The sequence below is a fragment of the Euleptes europaea genome, chromosome 8, assembly GCF_029931775.1.
Source record: "Euleptes europaea isolate rEulEur1 chromosome 8, rEulEur1.hap1, whole genome shotgun sequence".
Lineage (NCBI taxonomy): Eukaryota > Metazoa > Chordata > Lepidosauria > Squamata > Sphaerodactylidae > Euleptes > Euleptes europaea.
The window spans coordinates 979,823-1,002,340 of NC_079319.1; the positions used below are offsets into that span (position 1 = coordinate 979,823).

A 22,518-nucleotide genomic window follows, 5' to 3' on the forward strand; every position below is an offset into this window, starting at 1 on the left:
GACCAGCAGCAGCTCTCCAGGGTCCCAGGCTGAGGTATTTCACATCACCTACTTGCCTAGTCCCTTTAACTGGAGATTGAACCTGGGACCTTCTGCATGCCAAGCAGAGGCTCTACCACTGAGCCACAGCACCTCCCCTTCCCACAGAGAAGAGAACTGGCCGTCTCCTGCCCTCCTCCTGGAGGGAGGCAATTGTGGTGGTCTTGGTGGGGGGAGGCCTGCTAGCACAGCTGCTGTTCCTGGCTACATGCCTGTTCCTCTTCCTCCAGCACCCACAGCTGGAAATCTGGCAAATGTGGCAGAGGAGCAATCCCTCCCACAGTGTGGCAAAGGGATGGGTGTTCTTGGGCAGAGCTTGGCTGATGCAGCAAACTCATCCTTTGGAATAGAGCTGAATTTGGTCTGGAGGGGAGGAGTGCCCTACTAATTATGCAACTGCCCTCCCCGCATCAAGCTCTGCTCCTCTGTGTACGCTGCAACTGCAGAGCCAAGGAAGCCCCTTGGTGAAAGGAGGCACTGATGCCAACAGCCCCTCCCTCAATGTGGGGGTGGGTGGGTACTGCCACCCCTGCCATTTTATTTAGAAATTCTGACGAAGGGAGCTCTGAGACTCAAAACCTTCTACCCTGAAAAAATGGTGTTGTGCTGTACGGTGCTCCTGGACTCCAACTTCGCTGTTCTACTGCAGAGGAACACGGGCTGCCCTCTGGAATTATTTAAATGTGTTTTCCCTGCTTTTTCCCCGCAGGGGGGTCTGGAAGCGGCTCACCTAACCCAATGCACAAAACCCCATTCCATTTCAAGAGGCCCCCCGCTGCAGAGGCCCACTTTTCCTGCAGCGGGCAGTCGGAACAGACCCTGGGGTGGGTTGTGGGTTTTTCTGGCCCTTCTCCTGAGTGCTGTGGACCCCCAGCAAGGGGGCCAATAAAGACGGCACGTGGATGGAAGAAGGGGTGATGGGGAGAGCTTCCCCTTTCAACATGGCCGGCTGCGCAGAAGGGCCGAGGGAAAGGAGGGGTGATCGTGCCACTTCTGCACCGCGTTGTTCTCAAATAACCATCCCAACCAAGAGAACCGGCGTGGCTTAGTGGTTAAGAGGGGCGGACTCTAATCTGGAGAACCGGGTTCGATTCCCCACTCCTCCACATGAAGCCTGCTGGGTGCCCTTGGGCCAGTCACGGTTCTCTCTCCGAACTCTCTCAGCCCCACCTACCTCACAGGATGTCTGTTGGGGGGAGAGGAAGGGAAGGTGAGTGTACGCTGCTTTGAGACTCCTTAAAGGTAGAGAAAAAGCGGGGTATAAAACATGACGCCTCTTCTTCCAATCTCATGAGAACTGGCACCTCAACACCCCGCCCAGGGGCTCCAAGGCGTCCCAGGCCGGCCCGGCCACCGCAGGCACCAGGACAGCCTGGCTTGTCAACAGAACTCTGGCTCCATGGCAACACAGCTCTCCCAGCCCGGCAGGGACCCAGGTAAATCCCATGGGGGAGTGGGGGAGTCTGCGGGTTTTGTTTGTTTGTTTTTGCCATCCCCCGGTAGGGTTTTCAAGGCAAGAGACGTTCGGAGGTGGTGTGCCATTGCCTGCCTCCGCGCCGCGCCCCTGGCGTTCCTTGGCGGCCTCCCATTCAAATACTGGCCAGGGCTGACCCTGCTTGGCTTCCGAGATCTGACGAGATCACGCTAGCCTGGGGCGATCCCGGTCAGGGTGTCTGTCCTGAGGTTTAGGGGCCCCCCAAACAACGGATCTCTCCTGCCAGTTGGGCTGCCTCTGGGCGAAAGCAGGGGGGAGGGATGCCAACTTTTCAGCTCAAACTGAAAAGCCTTACCTGTGGAATTCTGCAGATCAGTCTGCTATGAGGCCAGGGCAGTGCATCCCCCGTTGGCTGGCAACCCAACCTGGCCCACTCTGGTGGCAGACACCCACCTCCACTGTTCTCCATCATCAAATCGAAGATCCAGGGTTGCCCGTTCTCAGGGACGGTCAGATCTGCAGGGGAAGGAGCAGAATTTCTGGAGAAGGGGCCAGGAGGGAGGGGATCCGGCCTGTCTCTGCTTGGCTTGAGAGGTTTGGCCCATTTGTTGCCACCGCTGCCACGCTCACCTGCCTCTGCCCCTCAGGCCCTGGGCAGAACCAGGCTCCTGAGTGGGGGTGATATTCCTCACTACTCTGCCTGGGCTCCATTGGCGGATCTGGCATTACACCATGTGCGTTTTAGGGGGGCGGGCGCACTACAGCCAGCCATCCCCCCTCCTAGCTGTAGACAGGTGTGGTGTGGTGGTTAAAAGCGGTAGTTAGGAGCGGTGGACTCTAATTTGAAGAGCTGGGTTTGATTCCCCACTCCTCCACACAAAGCCAGCTGGGTGATCTTGGGCTAGTCACAGTTCTCTCAGCCCCACCTCCCTCACAGGGTGTCTGTTGTGGGGAGGGGAAGGGAAGGGGATTGTACACCGGTTTGAGTCTCCCTTAAGTGGTAGAGAAAGTCGGCATATAAAAACCAACTCTACAAGCCCTGCTTGCCTCTTCACGGTGAGATGACTGGTTGTTCTTGTTATTTTGACGGACCAGGTGGTAAACCCCCTTTACCCTATGGGTGGAGAACAGGGGCCAGGACAGCATAACAGGGGCCTGGACCCCAAGTGGGCCCAGCAAAGCCATCTCCATTGTAGGAATCTGCACTGTTCAACTCCGTGAGAATTTTCCTCATTAACAGGACAGTGGAAGAAACCTTATCAGGTGTACGTGAAAGAAACTCTCTGAGAGAGACTTATTTTTTATAGCCACATGAAACAGGAGGGGTCTTGGCCCCTCACCTATAGCCAACAAAACAGAGAACTTCTCTGAGTTAATGACTTTATTCGAAATAAGACATAACTCTTGTTATCAGGCAAGAATTTGGCAGGTAAATACAGATGCTAATTGACCCTATTATCACAGGGAAAAAAGGCATGCAATAAAAAACAAGTCACCTAACATTTATCAAACGGAGGTAAATAAATCAAGTTTAAGGCAAACCATTTTTTAGCGGACTGGCAGAATGCTAAGCAAAGTGCTGACACCCCACACACATCGGCCCGGAAATATCTCGCCTAAAATCTTCTCTGACTGGAGGCAACCAGCAGAAAGCCGGATTAGCTTCTCTTACATGACACTTTTATAAAGAAGGTGACAGTTAGGAACCGAGAGCAGAACCACACGTGATGGTCCTGCAACCGAAAACGATTGGTCCCCAAAGCGATTGCAGAGATAAGCAACAGGTGGACTTTGAATACTCTCATTAAATCCTCATAAGGCTAAAATTGGCACTTGCTCACAAGTAAAGAGCAATAAATTCACTACTTCTTTAGGTATACTAAGGAAGTGCCGAGTTTAGAGGCGGCCCTGTACTTCTCCTGACCACCTGCCGAACTCTACAAAGGTTATTAAAAATTAGATAAAAACACACATGATTAACATAAATATTATTAAAATAATGCATATGTGACACCAGGCCCAGATGCACTGAGGCTGGCTGATTGCAGCTGCCTAGAGTTAAAAGGAAAGCACTCTGCACATGCTCAGAAGCACTCGTTGCTTTTCAGGCTTCAAGGCAGAACTCAGCCCTTGAAAATTGGCTCCTTCCAAGCCAAAGTCCTGACTTGGACTGAAACCGTGCTGTTTCGTGCTCCAAGAAGGTGTTTCGCCCTGTTTCCCCAACCCCGCCGTGCCTGGCGTGTGGACGGCTGGCCCAGTTCCCACCTCCTGCGGAAAAGGGAGGAGAGACTCAGCCCTTCCAAGGAGGATAGAGATGGCCGGGAGCAACTGTGAGTAAGCTCTACCCACCCAAGGTCCCTTGGGCCTGGGCATCTCGGTGCACCGAGCGCTGACCCCTAGGAGGGTCTCTCTCTGAGGAGGGGGTTGTCGATGGGAGGTGGGGGAGCACCAGAACAGCCGTTTCTGCAAAAAAGGGGGGCAGAAGAGAGGGCAGGCTGAGGAGGGTGGGATGACGCGCTGTCTGGGACCCCCAACCTCTTCTGCTTCCGCCCTGCCGCAGCCTCCCAGCAGGGGATAACAGCACAGCAGGCTGAGAAGGAAAGGACCAGCCCGTCCAGCTGGGCGGAGGAGCCGAGGGACCCCATGGAGACCAGGGGGCGGCAGCTCTGGCTCCGGCTCCAGAAAGGCTTCCGGAGTGTTGTGGAAAAGGTATCCTCCTCCCTGCTGGCCCACGAGGGGCGGGGGTTTGGAGCGGTGGACTCTGATCTGGAGAACCGGGTTGGTTTCCCCACTCCTCCACAGGAAGCCAGCTGGGTGACCTTGGACTAGTCACAGTTCTCTTACAGCTCTCTAAGCCCCACCTACCTCACAGGGTGTCTATTGTGGGGAGGGGGACGGTGACTGTAAGCCGCTTTGAGTCTCCCTTAAGTGGGAGAGAAAAGTCAGCATATAAAAACCAACTCTTCTTCTTCTTGTTAATATTTTCAAGTTCTGGAGGTACAAAGGTTTTTTTGTGGAGGGGGGCAGAGGTCTAAGCCACATGGGTGGAAATGGCCAAAGGCTTCAGAGTCACAGACTCTTGGCCACCATTGGGAGGGGGTTTCAAGGCAAGAGACTTCAAGGTGGTTTGCCACTGCTTGTCTTTGCGTAGAGACCCTGGAATCCCTGGGGGGGGGGGGTCTCCCATCCAAATACTGACCGGGACCGACCCAGCTCAGCTTCTGAGATCTGACGAGACCTCCATGGACAGTCATCAGGGTTGCCAGGTCCCTCTTCGCCACTGGCGGGAGGTTTTGGGGGCGGAGGGTGGGGTTTGGGGAGAGAGGGGCCACAATGCCACCGAGTCCAATGGCCAAAGCGGGCATTTTCTCCAGGGGAACAGATCTCTGTCGGCTGGAGATCAGTTGTAATAGCAGGAGATCTCCAGCTAGTACCTGCAGGTCGGCAACCCTAGCAATACTGCTTTTTGCCTGTATGAAGGGGTGGTGCTGGAGAGCCTGGAAAGCATCTCTCCCCCCACCCCTTAGCCAGCTCCCACAGGGATGCTGAGGCGGGTGGCAGAGCCTGTGCTGCCAGAGTCCCTGGGCCACGACCGCAGGCTGCTGCTGGAAGTCTTGTTCCTTGTGAGCCACAAGAGTGCCCGGCCAGGGGGAAGCTCCCCCTCGAGCCCCGTGTCCTCGTGTTGGGGCACCAGGGTCCTGTCTCTCTCCTGCTTGCAGTTCAAGACCGAGGAGATGAAGGCCGCCCACCTGAGCCACGGCCTGCAGTACTTGTGCCGCATCACCCTCCAAAACCCCGTGCGCCACATCACACACGATGGCCTCAGGAAGGTCTTCGTGGTGCTCGACGTGGAGAACTGCCTCCACTGGTTCAAGGAGGACGGCTTCTACATGAGCAGCAGGAAAGCCCCCCTCGCCATGGAAGGCCTGCTTTATGCCTCCCAGGTCGGCCATTTTGTGGCCTGGCACACGGGGGGTCTCTGGGTGCTGGAGTCCAGCTGGAAGAAGCTCTCCGAGGTGCAGTCGGCGCTGCCCATCCGCTGTGCCCTTTACAGCGAGCTGCTCAACCGGATCGTGACCGCCGGCGAGGGCAACCTGACCATCTGGTGCTTCCGCTGGGGCTTCCGAAGCCTGCAGTGCCGTGTGACTTTACGTGAGGGTCTCGGGCCTGGCCACATCTTCAGCCACCTGGCCTTGGACACCAGCAGGACTGAGCCCCAGCGGTGCTTTGCCTCGAGTGACACGGGTGCGGCGGCCTTTGACATCTCTGAGGGAACCCTGATAGCCTTCAAGACAAAGCTTCACAGCAGGTGAGGTTTCCCTCGGCCAACGAAGAGACCCAGCATGCGTCATGGAAAGGGGATTAACAGGGATACAGCCACCCTATTGGGGCCGTGGCTCAGTGGTAGAGCATCTGCTTGGCATGTAGAAGGTCTCAATTTCAATCCCCGGCATCTCCAGTGAAAGGGACTAGGCAAGTAGGTGATGGGAAAGACCTCCGCCTGAGACCCTGGAGAGCTGCTGCCGGTCCGAGTAGACAATACTGACTTCAATGGACTAAGGGTCTAATTCAGTATAAGGCAGCTTCATGTGTTCATGTGCACAGTTACCAGAGATTTATAATAGAATCATAGAGTTGGAAGGGGCCATACAGGCCATCTACTCCAAGAACGTGGGGTCATTGATGAAGCTAGAGGTTGAGAAATTCAAAACTGATAAAAGGAAGTATTTCTTCACACAACACATAGTTAAATTGTGAATCTCCCTGCCCCAGGATGTGGTGATGGCTACCAACATGGAAGGCTTTAAGAGGGGAGTGGACATGTTCATGGAGGGTATTCATGGCTACTGGTTGAAACTGATACTACTCATGATGCATACCTATTCTCTCCAGTCTCAGAGGAGCAGGCCTATTCTATGATGTGCTGTGCTGTGGAACACAGGCAGGATGGTGCTGCTGCAGTCGTCTTGTTTGGGGCTTCCTAGAGGAACCTGGTTGGCCACAGTGTGAACAGACTGCTGGACTTGATGGGCCTGGGTCTGACCCAGCAGGACTTTTCTTATGTTCTTATGTTTTTAACCCCCTGCTCAATGCAGGATCAGCCTAGAGCATCCCTGACAAGTGCTTGTCCAGCCTCTGTTTAAAGACTGCCATTGAGGGGGAGCCCACCACCTCCCTAGGTAGCTGATTCCACTGTCCAACAACTCTTACTGTAAAAATTTTTGTGCCCCCCCCCCCGCTTCTCTCCCAGGACGATCACGGACATCGCCTACTGCGAGGTAGCGGGGAGCCCTGTGACTGCCTCCCGGGACACGACCATCAAGGTCTGGGATGAGACCTGGCACATCCGAACGGTCTTCGTGGGGCACACGGGTAAGTGTTCCCTCTGCCCCCGTGCCACACAGGGAGGATAAAGAGCTGTGGACAGAAGCCATCACCCCTCAGGGGCTGTGGATCAGTGGTAGAGCCTCTGCTTGGCAATACAGAAGGTTTAATCCCCGCCCCGGCATCTCCAGTTGAAATGATCAGGCAAGTAGGTGATGTGAAAGACCCTTTTCTGCCTGAGACCCTGGAGGGCTGCTGCCGGTCAGACAATACTGACTTCGATGGACCAAGGGTCTGATTCAGTATAAGGCAGCTTCATGTGTGTTCATGTGTCCTTTATTGCTGGAAATGTATTATTCTTGTAAGTGCAAACTAATGTTGCCGCCATAAGTGAAGGGTGCTGTTTGAAATGATGTTTTAGTTTAAATTACTTTGTATGAGTTTTAATTGTATAGTTATTGCCATCCCCCCACAGCTGCTGTGTGGCTGCATGGAAAGTAAGAGTTGGGGCAACCCAGACCCAACTTTGTAAAAATGCAAAAGTCTCATTTGGCTCTACCCCAGTGGCAGCAGGATGGGCAGGAATGCATCTGGGCCGCAGCTTTCCCTAGGTGGAAACTGCAGAGTGGGGAAAGGGGCACCTGCAGAATTTGCATCTGGCCCAGAAGGATGAACTGCAGGAGCTCCCCTGGCCAAGAAGCATGGATTGGCTGGGCCTCTCCTTTCTTCTCCTCTCCTCTGTGAGCGCGCCTCATCCGGTTCTGGTGGGCAGGGGGACCGTTCTCCTCCCTGCAACTATTTTGAACAGCAAAGCCGAGTGCCAAACAGGTCACTTTATTACCCCTCCTTCCTGCTATATTATTAATGTCAATGGAGGGGTAACCTGCTGCAAATATCCAGCAATACGAGTGTGGTTAGGCGCCATTTGTAATTTTGTAATTTTGTGTTTTAAGTTTTAATTGGGATTTTATTATTTTAAATTTAGATTTTTATTGTTGATGTAGCCATGCTTTTATATGATGTTACCCGCTCTGAGCCGGCTTCGGCCGGGGAGGGCAAGTTATAAATCACGAAATAAATAAAATAAATAAAACTCCCCACCCCCTCCCAGGGGTGGACTTTGGCCTCTGCCCCCCACCCTTGCCTGCAACGGCGGTGTGGTCTCTACGGTGGCCCCCACCCATGCCTGCCTCCTCTGTGCCCCAAGCTCCGGTCATCGCCTTGGCCATCTACCCGGAGAGGCCGCTCATCTTCTCCGCCTCCCAGGATGGAACCATTCGCACGTGGAACCTGGACACGGTGGACCAGGTGGACCAGGTCCTCGTCTCTGATCCCGTGGAGACCCTGGAGACACACACCGCCTCTCACGTCATCTCTGTGTCGGGCCGTTTCCTCACCCTGTGGAAGATCAACAAGTTGTACTTGCTCTACGCGCCGTTGGGGTCTCCTGCCAAGCGCCTCAGCTGCATCGACCTGAGGGTCGTGGCCGACTTCCCTGTCCGTGTCCTCTGTGCGTGCCAGGATGCCACAGTGCGGCTGCTGGATGCGTCCACGGGCACCGACCTGGCCCTGCTCTCCTTGGGCCCACCACATCAAGTCCTGGACATGGCCTACTGCTTGCCCCGCGAGACCCTCTTTGTGTTGACCGAGAGGGGCTCCTTGCTGCGTGTCAACGCCGCCACGAACCCCATGGTTGTGAAGAAGAGCGTGACCAGCCCCAGCTGGGAGTCGCGGCCCTCCTGCCTCCTCCTCTACAGCCACATTGTGGATTCTGAAAAGGCCCACGCAGCGTGGTGTGAAGTGGTGGCGAACAGAGGTGACCGGAAAGCCTGGCAGAAGCCCCCCCTTGAGATGCAGGACAAAAACAGGTGGGGCCAGGCTTTATGGTGGTGGTGTGTGTGTGTGAGGGGGGGAAGCGCAGGGATCTGAGCTCCGGAGAAACAATCTGGGCTGACCTGCAGAGAGGAGGTTCGCCTCCGAAGAAGGTCACTCTTTGGGAGGTGTCGCGAGATGGGGAGGATGGTTCGGCCAAGTGTCGAGCGGCTGCCTCTGTCCTCGGTTACAGAGCCTGCCTGGGGGTTCAGGCAGCCCCTGGGAGACGGCCAGCCACGGCTGTGAACAAGAACGCTCTCCGCCTTTGGCCAGCCAGGATTGGGCTCCCCTGGAGTCGCTGTCCTGCATTTGTGCTACAGAAACTAAACAGAAGCCTCGTGGGACCGTCAAGACTCACAGCATTTATTCCAGCGTGACCTCGAGGGATCTGACAAAGTGGGGAGCAAAGCCTTGCCTGACCACAGGACTGTGCTTAGTGGGGAAGGATGACCCCCTCCCCCTGAGGGTGTGCCCTAGAGCCGGCTCTGTTTGCACCTGGGGAGGGGCCCTCTGGCCCTCTGTCTCTTTCTGGCCCGATCCAGATCTACAGCATCTGCTCTGAGCAGGCTATGGCCCCTGTGTGGTTCAGTGGGAGAGCCTCTGCTTGGCATGCAGAAGGTCCCCGGTTCAATTCCCAGCATTTCAGTTAAAAGGTCCAGGCAGTAGGTGATGGGAAAGGCCCTTTTCTGCCTGAGATCCTGGAGAGCCGCTGCCAGTCTGAGGAGACCATGCCGACCTTGATGGACCTAGGGTCCCATTCGGTATAAGGCAGCTTCCTATGTAAAATTCCTGGGCACGAGGGGACAGCAGCCCCCATCCAGCATTGGCCTCGCAGGGAAGTTCCAACCAACTGGCAGAGCTCTGCCCCACCCCCACCCCAGCTACCCTTCGTCATCTTCAAGTACTTGAAGGGCTGTCATATAGAGGAGGGTGCCGAGCTGTTTTCTGTTGCCCCAGAAGGTTGGACCCAGAACCAAGGGGTTAGAAATTAAACTAAAAGAGTTTTCAGCTAAATATTAGGAAGAATTTTCTGACAGTCGGAGTGGTTCCCCAGTGGAACAGGCTTCCTCGGGAGGTGGTGAGCTCTCCTTCCCTGAAGGGTTTTAAGCAGAGGCTAGATGGCCATCTGTCAGCAATGCTGATCCTATGACCTTAGGCAGTTCATGAGAGGGAGGCCATCTTGGCCATCTTCTGGGCGTGGAGTAGGGGTCACTGGGGGTGTGGGGGAAGGTTGGAATTTCCTGCATTGTGCAGGGGGTTGGACATGATGACTCTGGTGGTACCTTCCATGATTCTATTATTCTATGATCTTTCCTGCTCAATAACAGGTATCTGAACAGGTTTCTGTCTCCCTGCCAGGTTCATGGTGATTATGGGGCAGGTAGACGGGCTCCTCAGCGTGGTGGAGTGGTTCTCCGGGCGGATCCAGTGCCAGGTGGAAGCTCACCGCTCTCAGCGTGTCACGGCGTTGGCCGAGTACCCTCCCCAGTCAAGCATCATTTCCGCAGGCGAGTCCCAGGTGGGCAGATGCCAAGCCCTCAAGGGGTAGCCAGGGAGAGCAGCCTGTTCCTGGCACCAGACTGGAGGCGTCTCAAAGCCAGGATCTGGGTGCGTGAAGCATGCAGGGACTGACTGGGGACCGGAAGGAGAGCCCCCTTCCCCCCCGGCTCCCACAGTTGCAACTCCCAGCTCTGCCAGAGCACAGGGACAACGGGGTTTCTCGCAGCAGCACAGAGAAGACATGGGTGGGTGGATGGAGGCGGCTGACAGGGTGGGGTTGAAATGAGTCGGGGGCAGTTGGCAGATCAGGATGACAGTGGCCCTAAGACCCAGGCTAGGGGTGCTCTGTTCTGGGAAAACTTTGTTGGAGGTACTTGAGGCTCATGGTGTGTGTGTGTGTGCAGGGGGGATTCCTGCCAGACAAAGGCTCTTTTAGGTGGGGGTCATGCCATCGTATTCCCTATTACTATGTATGGGTGTGAAAGCTATATAGGAAGAAAGTAGATTCCTTTGAAATGTGGTGTCGGAGGAGAGGGTTACGGATTCTGTGGACTGCCAAAAAAACAAATCAGTGGGTTCTAGATCAAATCAAGCCTGAACTGACCCTAGAAGCTAAAATGACTAAACTGAGGCTGTCGTATTTTGGTCATGTCATGAGATGACAAGAGTCACTGGAAAAGACAGTCATGCTAGGAAAAGTTGAGGGCAGCAGGAAAAGAGGAAGACCCAACAAGAGATGGATGGACTCTATAAAGGAAGCCACAGCCTTCAATTTGCAAGATCTGAGCAAGGCTGTCAAAGATAGGACATTTTGAAGGACACTGATTCATAGGGTCGCCATGAGTCGGAAGCGACTTGACAGCACTTAACACACACACACACACACACACAACTTTAAAATAGGCTGTTTTGGAGGACATTGATTCATAGAGTCGGAAGCAACTTGACAGCATTTAATGCACAGCACACACACATGCTGCTTTCTCTTAGCTCATTTCTGGCCACCACCCCCTCCTGTGGCATCAGCACATTCCTGTAGTAAGGCTGCTATGCACTTGTGGGTCAGGAAACAGGGTGTGGCAGGACCTTGGATTCCCGTGTGAATAAATGCTTCTCGTTATTCCCCCCACCACAAGTGTTGCTGGATCAACGTCACCTGCCCAAGCCGGGCAGAAGTGGCTTAAGCATCCTTGGAGGGCAGCAATGTGTGGAGCACCAGCAGAGCATCAGGGATGCAGCTGGCAGCATGCCCAGCATGAGAGGCCATGTGCCATCAGGCAAAAGATGGTGGCCAGGAGGAGAGGCCATGGGAGGGCCAAGCCCCTCGGCTCTGGGGGGCATTTCCCTTCCTCATACAAGGCAGCCACAAGGGGGGGTTATTTACTCATATATTTATTTCTCATTAAAATATTTATTTATTATTTGTCCCTTTCCCCATGAGAAACATGCTTCAGCAGCCGCTAAAAAAAACACAGCTCTGAAGGAATCCAGGCTCCTCCTTCCCTGCAAAATGCACCTGCCCCACAGGAGGGCCCTGGTGGGCCTCTGGAAACTGACTGGTTCATAACTAAGGTTGCCCAACTCCAGGGTTGGGAAATTCCTGGAGATTTTGGGGGTGGAGCCTGGGAAGGACTGAGTTTGGGGAGGGGAGGGATCTTGTCAGGGCAGAATGCCAGAGAGGCCGCCCACCCTCCAAAGCAGGTGTTTTCTCCAGGGAAGCTGATCTCTGAAGCCTGGAGCTCAGCTGTCATTCCAGGAGATCGCCAGGTGCTGCCTGGAGGCTGGCAACCCTATTCATAAGGTAGGAAATGTGTTATGCTCCAGAGGGGAGAAGGTGTGAAAAGCCACATCTGGGTCTAGTCAGCATCTGTAGGGGAAAATGCCAATATGCCCAGCTCTCATAGGAGCAGAGCTGCGTCCAGTCAGATCAATGAATGCCACATTGATATATTGGGGCGATCATGGAATGCCGCACAGAAGGAGGCTGAGACAATTGAGGGCCCCCTAACTCTTCCCCTCCACCCACCCACGGAAGCCAGATGAGCAGAGGGGAGTGTTCCCTCCTGCTGTGGGAGACTCCCCCTGACTCCAGCCCCCCGTGCTCCCCTCCACAGAGGGGTCTGGAGACCAAGTCCTATGAGGAAAGGTTGAAGGAGCTGGGTATGTTTAGCCTGAAGAGGAGAAGACTGAGAGGGGATATGAGAACCATCTTCAAGTACTTGAAGGGCTGTCATATGGAGGATGGTGCCGAGTTGTTTTCTGTTGTCCCAGCAGGTCGGACCAGAACCAACGGGTTGAAATTAAACCAAAAGAGTTTCCGTCTAGACATTAGGAAGAATTTTCTAACAGTTAGAGTGGCTCCTCAGTGGAAAAAACAGGCTTCCTTGGGAGGTGGTGAGCTGTCCTTTCCTGGAGGTTTTAAAGCAGAGGCTAGATGGCCATCTGTCAGCAATGCTGATTCTGTGACCTTAAGCAGATGATGAGAGGGAGGGCACCTTGGCCATCTTCTGGTCACTGGGTGTGTGGAGGAGGGAGTGTCAGGAGCAGGCCATGAAGACAGTTCATGGTTGTGCTCCCAGGTATTGTTTTGCAGTTCTCTCCAAGGCCAGTCCGTGCCCGTGTTTAGACTTCATAGAGTCCTTCATAGATTCCTTTAGTGTGGGAATTGCCAAGTAATCCTTCCTGCCTCTAAGAGGGGGGTTGCCTGGGTTACTGGTTATCTCCTTTTGCTTTTCCATATATGCCATGTGCCTTGCCTTAGCCCCTTACTAGTGTCATTCTGAATATGGCTTCTGTAACCTGTCGAGTCTAATCAATAAAACTGCTTTTGTGGACTTGCTGTCTGCTGGAATCTGTTTATGGGTTTGCCGCAGGGCTAGAGCTCATGGGGAGGTAGTTGTGAATTTCCTGCATTGTGCTGGGGGTTGGACTAGATGACCCTGGTGGTCCCTTCCAACTCTATGCTTCTATGATTCTATGATAGGTGCCGATCTGACCGTGAAGATGTGGCGCGTCTTCCCCTACGCTCAAGAGAGCCTGGTCCTGCTCCTGTGTTTCTCCTGCGCTGTCCCCGCGGTGCACATGTGTCACCTGCGGGAGACGCTGGCCGTGGCTTTCCAGGACCCGGAGACAGTCACCTACAGCATCGTCTACTACAACCTGATGGAACAGACGCGCTTCGACCACGGGCCCGAGGATGACCCACTGGACGACATTACAGGTGTGGGGGGAGTAGGGCGGGCAGCATGCAAGACACGCAAGCCCCCCCCCCGGCAGAAAACAGACCAGGTGAATGGTGGCACGCAGGCAGGGTGCCCAAGCAGAGGCTCCCTCTGGCTTTTCAACACTGGGCAGTGTTTCTGCCCCCCAAAGCCAGCATGACTGACCACCCCTCCCACCCGCCTCAGCAGCAAGCGGCACCTCTGGCTGCTCTGACCCCTATGGCCGCCCCCTTGGAGCCAAGCCCCCAAGACTGGCATGGTAACCCGGGGCCAGCTGTTCTCGGCTCCTTGTGAAGGAACAGACTCATAAGCCCCCTTCCTTTCGGATCCTAGGACATCAGAAAACCCCTTGGCCATCCCAGTCTCCAGCCAGTGATGGCGTCCCTTTCCCTTATTCCCAGGGGTGCCAGAAACAATCTGGGTAGTAACCGCTGCCTCCAACAAATCCACGAGTATCTCCCGCCGGACAAATGGGCACACCCCACCCTCGACAGCCACATCTCCACTGAGCTGCTGCGTTTCCCCACCCCCTCGCCCCTGAATGCCCATGCAGGGACCCTGGCTGGCGCTCCGGGGCTTTTGCGCTCCAGGAATGGCAAGCTCACATACTGCCCGGCCCCTTGACCTTGCTTCTCAGAGCAATGCCCAAAGGAGTTCAGGTTTACATCAGGTTTAGAGCATTCAAAATACAAGCAATAAAAATTAAAAATTATATGCCTGGTCTGTTCAAGCATCATAAGAACATAAGGAAGGCCCTGCTGGATCAAACCCAAGCCCATCAAGTCCAGCAGTCTGTTCACACAGTGGCCAACCAGGGGCCTCTAGCACAACTGCAGCAGCATTATCCTGCCTGTATTCCAAAGTACCTCATAGAATAGGCATGCTCTTCTGATCCTGGAGAGGTTAGGTATGCATCTTATGGACTAGTATCCATAAGAACATGCTCATAGGAACCTAAGAACCTAAGAAAAGCCCTGCTGGATCAGACCCAGGCCCAACAAGTCCAGCAGTCTGTTCAGACAGTTGCCAACCGGGTGCCTCTAGGACGCCCACAAATAAGACGGCTGCAGCAGCACCATCCTGCCTGTGTTCCACAGCACCTCATATAACAGGCACACTCCTGGAGAGGATAGGTGTGCATCATGACCAGAATCCATTCTGACTAGTAGCCATGGATAGCCCTCTCCTCCATGAACATGTCCACTCCCCTCTGAAAGCATTCCAAGTTGGCAGCCATCACCATGTCCTGGGGCAGGGAGTTCCACAGTTTAACTATGCGTTGTGTGAAGAAATACTTCCTTTTATCTGTTTTGAATCATCAGGCTGAGAGAGGATACAAAGAAAAGGGGAAACACACAGTCCTCCCACCTTTCACTTGGCACTTACCCTAGACAGTGTTTGCTTAGGCTCGGCAGTGGATAAAAGTTCATCATTACTTAGTTCTCAGAGTTGGGATTTTCACCCCAGTGTCCTTTGCTGTGTGGGCAAGATGGAGGTTTAATCCTTCGTGGCCTATGCCTCCCTGGTCAGAAACCCTAAGGAGAGAGCTTCTTTCCTGAGTCCTGGGAATTTACAACCTCCCTTTGGAATTCTGCCCTGCCTCTGGGTCGTTCTGGTCCTCCTGCCTCAAGGGGAAGACAGATTATGCATGGGAAGTTTTGCCTTGGAATTTGCCTCTCTCTAGATGCACATTTTCTCCATCCAAATTCTCACAACTCAACATGCAGAGTTTTGAGATCTCAGATGGGGAAAATGTGCATTTAGAGAGCGGCAAATCCAAAGGAAAACCTCCCGTGCATAAAAGAGAACATTTTTTTGCCACGGGGCTGTCTCCAGCCGTGTCCCTTTTTTTAAAAAAATTTTTAAAATTATTTTTCAATAATAAACCAACATTTCATTTAGACATACATCCTCTATATCAATAAAGATAATCATTAACAATTCATAAAATTATTAGATGTGTCATCAAAATACAATCAAAAATAATTGACTTCCCCACCATCTTCCTCCCTCTCTAAAATATCTAAGATCTCCTTTGCATCCATGCATTCTAATTCATTTATAAGTCACCCTATTCATATTATACTTTCCCCTTATCCAATATATTTAATATTGATAATACTAAGGAGAGAGAGAAAAAATAAGAACATTTAAAAAAACAGTGAGATAAAAATCCCATTTCCCTCCATATGTGTGTGTGTTGTGTTAAGTGCCGTCAAGTCGCTTCCGACTCATGGCGACCCTATGAATGAAAGTCCTCCAAAATGTCCTATCTTTGACAGCCTTGCTGAGATCTTGCAAATTGAGGGCTGTGGCTTCCTTTATTGAGTCCATCCATCTCTTGTTGGGTCTTCCTCTTTTCCTGCTGCCCTCAACTTTTCCTATCATGACGGTCTTTTCCAGTGACTCTTGTCGTCTCATGACGTGACCAAAATACGACAGCCTCAGTTTAGTCATTTTAGCTTCTAGGATCAGTTCAGGCCTGATTTGATCTATAACCCACTGATTTGTTTTTTTGGCAGTCCACGGAATCCGTAACACTCTCCTCCAACACCACATTTCAAAGGAATCTATTTTCTTCCTATCAGCTTTCTTCACTGTCCAGCTTTCACACCCATACATAGTAATAGGGAATACGATGGCATGAATTAATCTAGTCTTGGTGGCCAGTGACACATCCTTACACTTCAAAATATTGTCTAGCTCCTTCATGGCTGCCCTTCCCAGTCTCAATCTCCTTCTAATTTCTTGGCTGCAGTCTCCCTTTTGGTTGATGGTGGAGCCAAGGAATAGAAAGTCTTGAACAATTTCAATTTCCTCATTGTCAACCTTAAAGTTGTGTAATTCTCCTGTAGTCATTACTTTTGTTTTCTTGATGTTCAGCTGTAGTCCTGCTTTGGCACTTTCTCTTTTAACTTTCAGCAGTAGTTGTTTCAAGTCATCGCTATTTTCTGCCAGTAATATAGTATCATCAGCATATCTCAAATTATTAATGTTCCTCCATCCAATTTTCACTCCACCTTCATCTAAATCTAATCCATCTTTCCTAATTATATGTTCTGCATATAGATTGAAGAGATAGGGAGATAAAATACATCCTTGTCTGACACCTTTGCCAATTGGAAACCATTCTGTTTCTCCATATTCTGTTCTAACTGAGGCCTCTTGTCCAGAGTACAGGTTGCACATCAAAACGATCAGATGTAGTGGCACACCCATTTCCTTTAAAACCAGCCATAGCTTTTCATGATCCACACAATCAAAAGCTTTGCTGTAATCTATGAAACACAAGCTGATTTTCTTCTGAAATTCTCTCGTATGCTCCAGTAACCAGCGTATATTTGCAATATGATCTCTAGTGCCTCTTGCTTTTCTGAAACTAGCTTGAACATCAGGCATTTCTCGTTCCATATATGGTAACAGCCTTTGCTGTAAGATTTTGAGCATCACTTTACTTGCATGAGAAATTAATGCAATGGTCCGATAGTTGTTGCAATCTTTGATGTCTCCTTTCTTGGGAATTGGAATGTAAATGGATTGTTTCCAGTCTGTGGGCCATTGTTTTGTTTTCCATATCTGTTGGCATATTCTTGTCAAGATTTTGATGGACTCCGTTTCTGTGGCTTGGAATAGCTCTATTGATATCCCATCTGCTCCTGGTGATTTGTTTCTCCCGATTGCTCTCAATGCAGCTTTCACTTCACTTTCTAAAACTGTAGGTTCTTCTTCAAAAGATTCTTCTTGGAAAGAATCTTTTATCCTTTCATCTCTTCTGTATAGTTCTTCAGTGTATTGTTGCCACCTTTTCTTTATTTTGTCCTGTTCAGTTAATGTATTTCCATGCTGATCTTTCAGCATGCCTAACCGTGCTTTAAATTTCCCTTTGATTTCTTGGATCTTGTGGAACAGATCTCTTGTTCTTCCTTTTTTGTTGTTCTCTTCTATTTCTTTACACTGGTTATTATAATAGGTCTCTTCTCTATAATAGGTCCCTCCATATATTCATCTCAAACAAAATCTAAAAAGAAAAAAAAGAGGATTAAAGAAAAAAAATAACCTTATACAAAAACAATGTTTATAGTATTTTTTCTCTACCCCCCACCTTTTCCATGTTAAAAATAAAATTAGTATTCTTCCTGCTTTCTCAGCCCTTCTTCTTATTCTTTTTCTTCTGTCGGGAGTTTCTATCACCAATCACTTTTTGGCTTGAAGTGGTCTCCTGTCTGGAACAGTCAATGCCCTGTATTCCGTTGCCTATAGGGTCTTCTACTTGTTTTCCAACAATTTGAGTTGATAGCTCACTGTTTCTTGTCAAAAAAGGTTCCACGTCTTCCAATGAGTTGATAGCATATTTAGTCTGTGTATAGGTAAAGGTAAGACCTTGTGGTAGCAACCAGCTATATTTTATTCCTTTATTTCTGAGTAATTCAACAAAATCTTTGTATACAGCTCTCTTTTCCATCAGGTTATGTGGGATATCTTTGAGAATTATCAATGGTATATTATCAAAACTCAGTTGATTCTCCAGTTTAAATTTTATGATAATATTTTTCATCCTGATGTCAAAGAAGGAGATCAGAATTTCTCTGGCTTTTGTTTTCTGTACCCGTGTTGATAAAGGAATTCTGTATATCTTGTTTATTGCTGCATTCAATTCTTGTACATTTAAATGGAATATTTCAGCCAGTGATTTGATGATGTCATCTCTGGTAGACCCAAGTCGTTCCGGTAGATTGCGTATGCGTAGATTATGTTCTCTTTGTTGTAGATCCAAAATAGCAAGTTGATCTTTCATTTGCTGTTCCTGGAATTGTATAGCATCAATTTGTTGTGCTTGGGATTTCATATCTTTTTTGAGTCTTTTCACATCTTCCGTGTTGTTATTAATTGAAAGTTCCATCTTATTCATACTCTCTTTCATTTGTGTAACTTGGTCTTTTATTGCCTTAATCTCATTTATAACATCAGCAAACTGTTGAGTGAATATTAAAGTCATTTGTGTAACTGATTGCTCTTGTTGCTTAGAGACCTGTTCAAACTTCTTCTTTACTAGTCCATTTATTAATTCATTTTGCTCAGCCAACATTTCCTGTATCTTCTGATAGTTTATTTCCATGATTGTCTGTGGCTTTTCTCCTTTTCCCTGACCAGAAATAAATGTAAGCAGGCTCCAGCCGTGTCCCTTGAGTGGCATTCAAGCAAGATGAGAGAGGGCAAACCTCTTCGTCCCTCCCTGGCCCAGGGCCGTTGGCATAACCCAGCGCTTGAGTGCTCTGTGCGTGGAGGGTGGGCACAGTGCCAGGCAGCCAGGGAGGCAGAGAAAGGGGGTGCAGCTGGGCAGGGAGGTTGGAGGGGGGCATTAAGCCTTGTTGCCCCCTCCTAGGAGATCTTCAGGCCTGCCTGTTTGCCAGGGTTTCTGCGGGGGTCTGAATGGCAGGCACTCACTTAAGGGAGGGCGAGATTTGGAAGATGTTTTTAACTATTATTGCAAGCCTCCTTGAACCACGAGGAAGGGTGGGCTATAAAGGTTTTAATAAACAAACAGTGGAAAGGGAGGGAGGGCCAGAAGCTTCATGGGGGGGCGTAAATCCCTTTGGTCCAGAATCTGTGGTGGCCACGCTGGGCACTACCGTGTGGGTTCTGTGCCATCTCCTGGCCCAGGGCCCTCAGAAAAGGCCTTTGGCCCATGACCCCTGCCCCTCGATAGGGTTGCCAACCTCCAGGCACTAGCTGGTGATCTCCCGCTATTACATCTCCAGTTGATGGAGATCCGTTCCCCTGGAGAAAACAGCCGCTTTGGCCATTGGACTCTATGGTGTTGAAGTCCCTCCCCTCCCCAAACCCTGCCCTCTTCAGACTCCCCCCCAAAACCTCCCGCCAGTGGCGAACAGCGACCTGGCAACCCTACCCCCCCATCTGGCAAGGCCAAGCAGGCCTTGAGGAAGAGGTTGGGGGGTTCATAGGGCTTCTCCCCTGTCCCCGGGACAGAGTGGGGCTAAGGTTGGGGATGGGAGGGTAGGGTTGCCAGATCCAGGTAGGGAAACTCCTGTAGATTTGGGGGTGGAGCCTGGGGAGGGGGGACAGGGACCTCAGCGGGGTACAAATGCCCCAGAGTCTACCCTCCAAAGCAGCCATTTCCTCCAGGGGAGCTGATCTCTGTTGTCTGGAGGTGAGCTGTAATTCTGGGGGATCCCAGGTCCCACCTGGAGGCTGGCACCCCCAAGTGGGAGCCTCATTGAAGGGAGCAACGGGGCATTTGGGGTCCAGGCTGTCCCCCAGACCGCCCCCAGTGGACTGGCACTAGCCAAGCCTGGCGTCTGAATGGTGCCCCCTCCTGCCAGGCCTCTGCTGCTGCCCCCACCTGAAGCTCTTCGCCTCGGCCAGCAGAGACGGCTCCGTGAAGGTCTGGAACATCCAGAACCAGCTACTGCGGTGAGTGGGGGGGGGTCTGCTCCCTTCCCTGGCCCGGGTCTCTCCTGCTGTGGGTTAGCGGACGGTCTGGGGGGCGGGGCGGCCAGAGCCACGTCCCCTTCCCCACGGCTGCTCGGACCCTACTTGGCCTCCTCCTTCTTGTCTCGAGTGGCTTTGCCTACAGCCTTCATGTTGCGGGTTCATGTTGGCAAGCGTCCTTGGCTGCAGCCCCGAGCTCAAACGGAATTACTCTTGAGTAAACCTGTCTCCTGTCCAACTCTGTAGACTCAAGCTTGTACTGGTCTCCAGACAAAAACGAAAAGGGAAAAAACTCAACCTAAACTACACAAAGAATTACAAGATGAGCTAATATTATACAAATTTTTGTTATAGTTTATTATAGAGTGTACACACACTAAAAATACTTGGCCCAAAATGTATAGGCTTCAAATTACAATTACTAAATATCCAACAGTGTTGATAGGGTTGCCAACCTCCAGGTAGTAGCTGGCGATCTCCTGCTATTACAACTGACCTCCAGCTCATAGAGATTGGTTCACCTGGAGAAAATGGCCGCTTGGGCAATTGGACTCTATGGCATTGAAGTCCCTCTCCCCCCCTAAGCCCCACCCTCCTCAGGCTCTGCCCCAGAAACCTCTCGCCGGTGGTGAAGAGGGACCAGGCAACCCTAAGTGTTGATGATCTGTAATTAGTGCAAATGACCAATATAAAACCAGAAGTGTTTTGGCCCGTTCGGCCTTCCTCAATGGTCATAAATACATTCATACGTATTTTTACAAACACTTCCAAAAGTACGTAAAAGGTATGCTGAAAAGTAACCACCTTATATGTTGTGTGGCCCGTTGTCAATTGTAGCGAAAAAATGTTATTTTCACCATTTAAAATTGGCAAAAAAACACAAAGGTTCTTATAGTATATTTACAATGTCCCATGGATGTGTAAATCATCAAACAGAGATACAGCGTATTGGCAAAGTTAAATGGCAAAAGCGGTGTGCTTTAAGACAGAGCTCCGTCCTGACGGCCTTCGTGTGCAGACGGGGACCCCACAACAGTGGGGGAAAGGGGGGGCTGAGGGGCTAGGTGTTAGCAACCGTCGCAGGGGGGCCTTGCTTGGGGTGACCAAATCCCTTGATCTGGCCCTGCAGGCACATGAAGCTGAACACCACCCCCGAGAGCCTGGCTTTTGCCAATCCTCAGGGCGATCTGCTGGTTGGCATTGAGCGACACCTCTACCTGATCAACCACAGCAAATACCTGCCCAGCCACTACAACATAGCGGTAGGCAAGGGGTCCCTACTGGCACCAGGGGGCAATAAGCCCAGGAGCCCTCTTGGGGCCGGTCAGAAGCCACTCAGACACCGTCACCAGCTCCGGGGAATCCCCCTGGGGCTGGCAGCACCCCGTGAGGGGCACACGAATGTGATGCATTTGATAGGTTACTAACTGGGGTTTCTTCCGATGGGTCCGCAGCTGCTGTGTGCCCGGTTCCTGGAGCCCGCCAGCGACACCCCCGAGCCCATCACTAAGTCCTCTTTCGAGGTCCCCGTCCAGGACAGTGTCAAGAGTCTGAAGCAGGAGCCGTCTTCAGAGGAGGCTGAGTAAGATGGGGGGGGGATTTGATCTCTTCTCTGTTTGGCCCTGGAAATCTGGCTCTGACCCTCCTGAGGCACAGATTGGCTCTCCACGGTGGGCACGGCATTCGGGCCATCCCCACAGGCTCCTTCCTCTGGGCACTGTGCCAGCGGCTGCCCTCGCTCTCTCAGCCCGGCGCGTGTTCGGATGCTGCCTGGCGGTCCCTCCAGGGTAGCCCGAGAGGTGTCTTCGGCCCTCCCCTCCTCCATTCTGTGGCGGTGCGACTGGCCCACGGTCACCCAGGGAGTTTCATGGCAGGGGGAGGATTTGAACCAGGCTGCCCATGTGCCTAATCTGAGGCTCCAACCATTGCGCTCCCTGCCTGTACTGGGGCGCCATCTCTATCCCCCCTTTCCACCTCCCTGCGCAGCTTAGTGTCTGGATATCCTCCGAAAAGAGTTCTGAAGCAAGTCCTTAAGGAGATCAGTCTTTCTCAGAGGGTGAAAAGGAGGGGGCCGCCCCAAAACAAAAACGAAGACAAAGGAACAATTGGTGCAAGGGAAACAATACTTTAATAAGTTCTGTGACCCCCAATGCATTTCACGTAAAGCTTCTTCAGGGGGAATTTTTTTCTACTTCAGCGTCTGACGCTGAAAGATGCCCCCTGAAGAAGCTTTACGCAAAATGCATTGGGGGGGGGGGTCACAGAACTTATTAAAGTATTGTTTCCCTTGCACCAATTGTTCCTTTGTCTTCATCTTCGGCTTTATTGGAGGATGCCAGGCTAAGACTGTCCTTGTCTGGAGAAGCCCCCTTCCAGTGCCCCCCTGGGAGGACAAAGGGAGGGAGCGGCTGTGCCTAGAGGGGCCCCCAACCCAGTGGTTCTTTCTGATGGGTGTGGTGGAGGGGTGTCATCAGCAGGTTGTAAGTTGGGGGGGGGGTCCTGTCTTGCTCACGCTCATACCTGCCCACACAGGTCACCTCTGCCTGTCGCTCGCCAGGTGTCCTTGCAAGAATCCAAGGTGAAGAGGCTCAGCCGGGCAGAGGCCAAGGTAATTTCCATGAGGACAGATTCTCTCTCCAAGGCAGGTCTTGGTTGAGCAAGTCAGGGGTGGGGCTT

The 22,518-nt window shown here is 51.8% G+C and overlaps 1 protein-coding gene across 1 annotated transcript in view; it reads left to right on the top strand.

Moving 5' to 3' along the window:
- Nucleotides 1–3,788: 3,788 nt before the first annotated feature.
- The window catches only part of WDR97 (WD repeat domain 97), a 46,791-nt gene continuing 28,061 nt past the window's right edge, over nucleotides 3,789–22,518 (top strand). Inside the window, 11 exon segments of the mRNA XM_056854586.1 lie at nucleotides 3,789–3,804; nucleotides 4,035–4,183; nucleotides 5,194–5,783; nucleotides 6,726–6,847; nucleotides 8,007–8,667; nucleotides 10,031–10,179; nucleotides 13,155–13,391; nucleotides 19,734–19,824; nucleotides 20,972–21,104; nucleotides 21,297–21,424; nucleotides 22,375–22,420. Coding sequence (XP_056710564.1) covers nucleotides 3,789–3,804; nucleotides 4,035–4,183; nucleotides 5,194–5,783; nucleotides 6,726–6,847; nucleotides 8,007–8,667; nucleotides 10,031–10,179; nucleotides 13,155–13,391; nucleotides 19,734–19,824; nucleotides 20,972–21,104; nucleotides 21,297–21,424; nucleotides 22,375–22,420 — 2,322 coding nt within the window.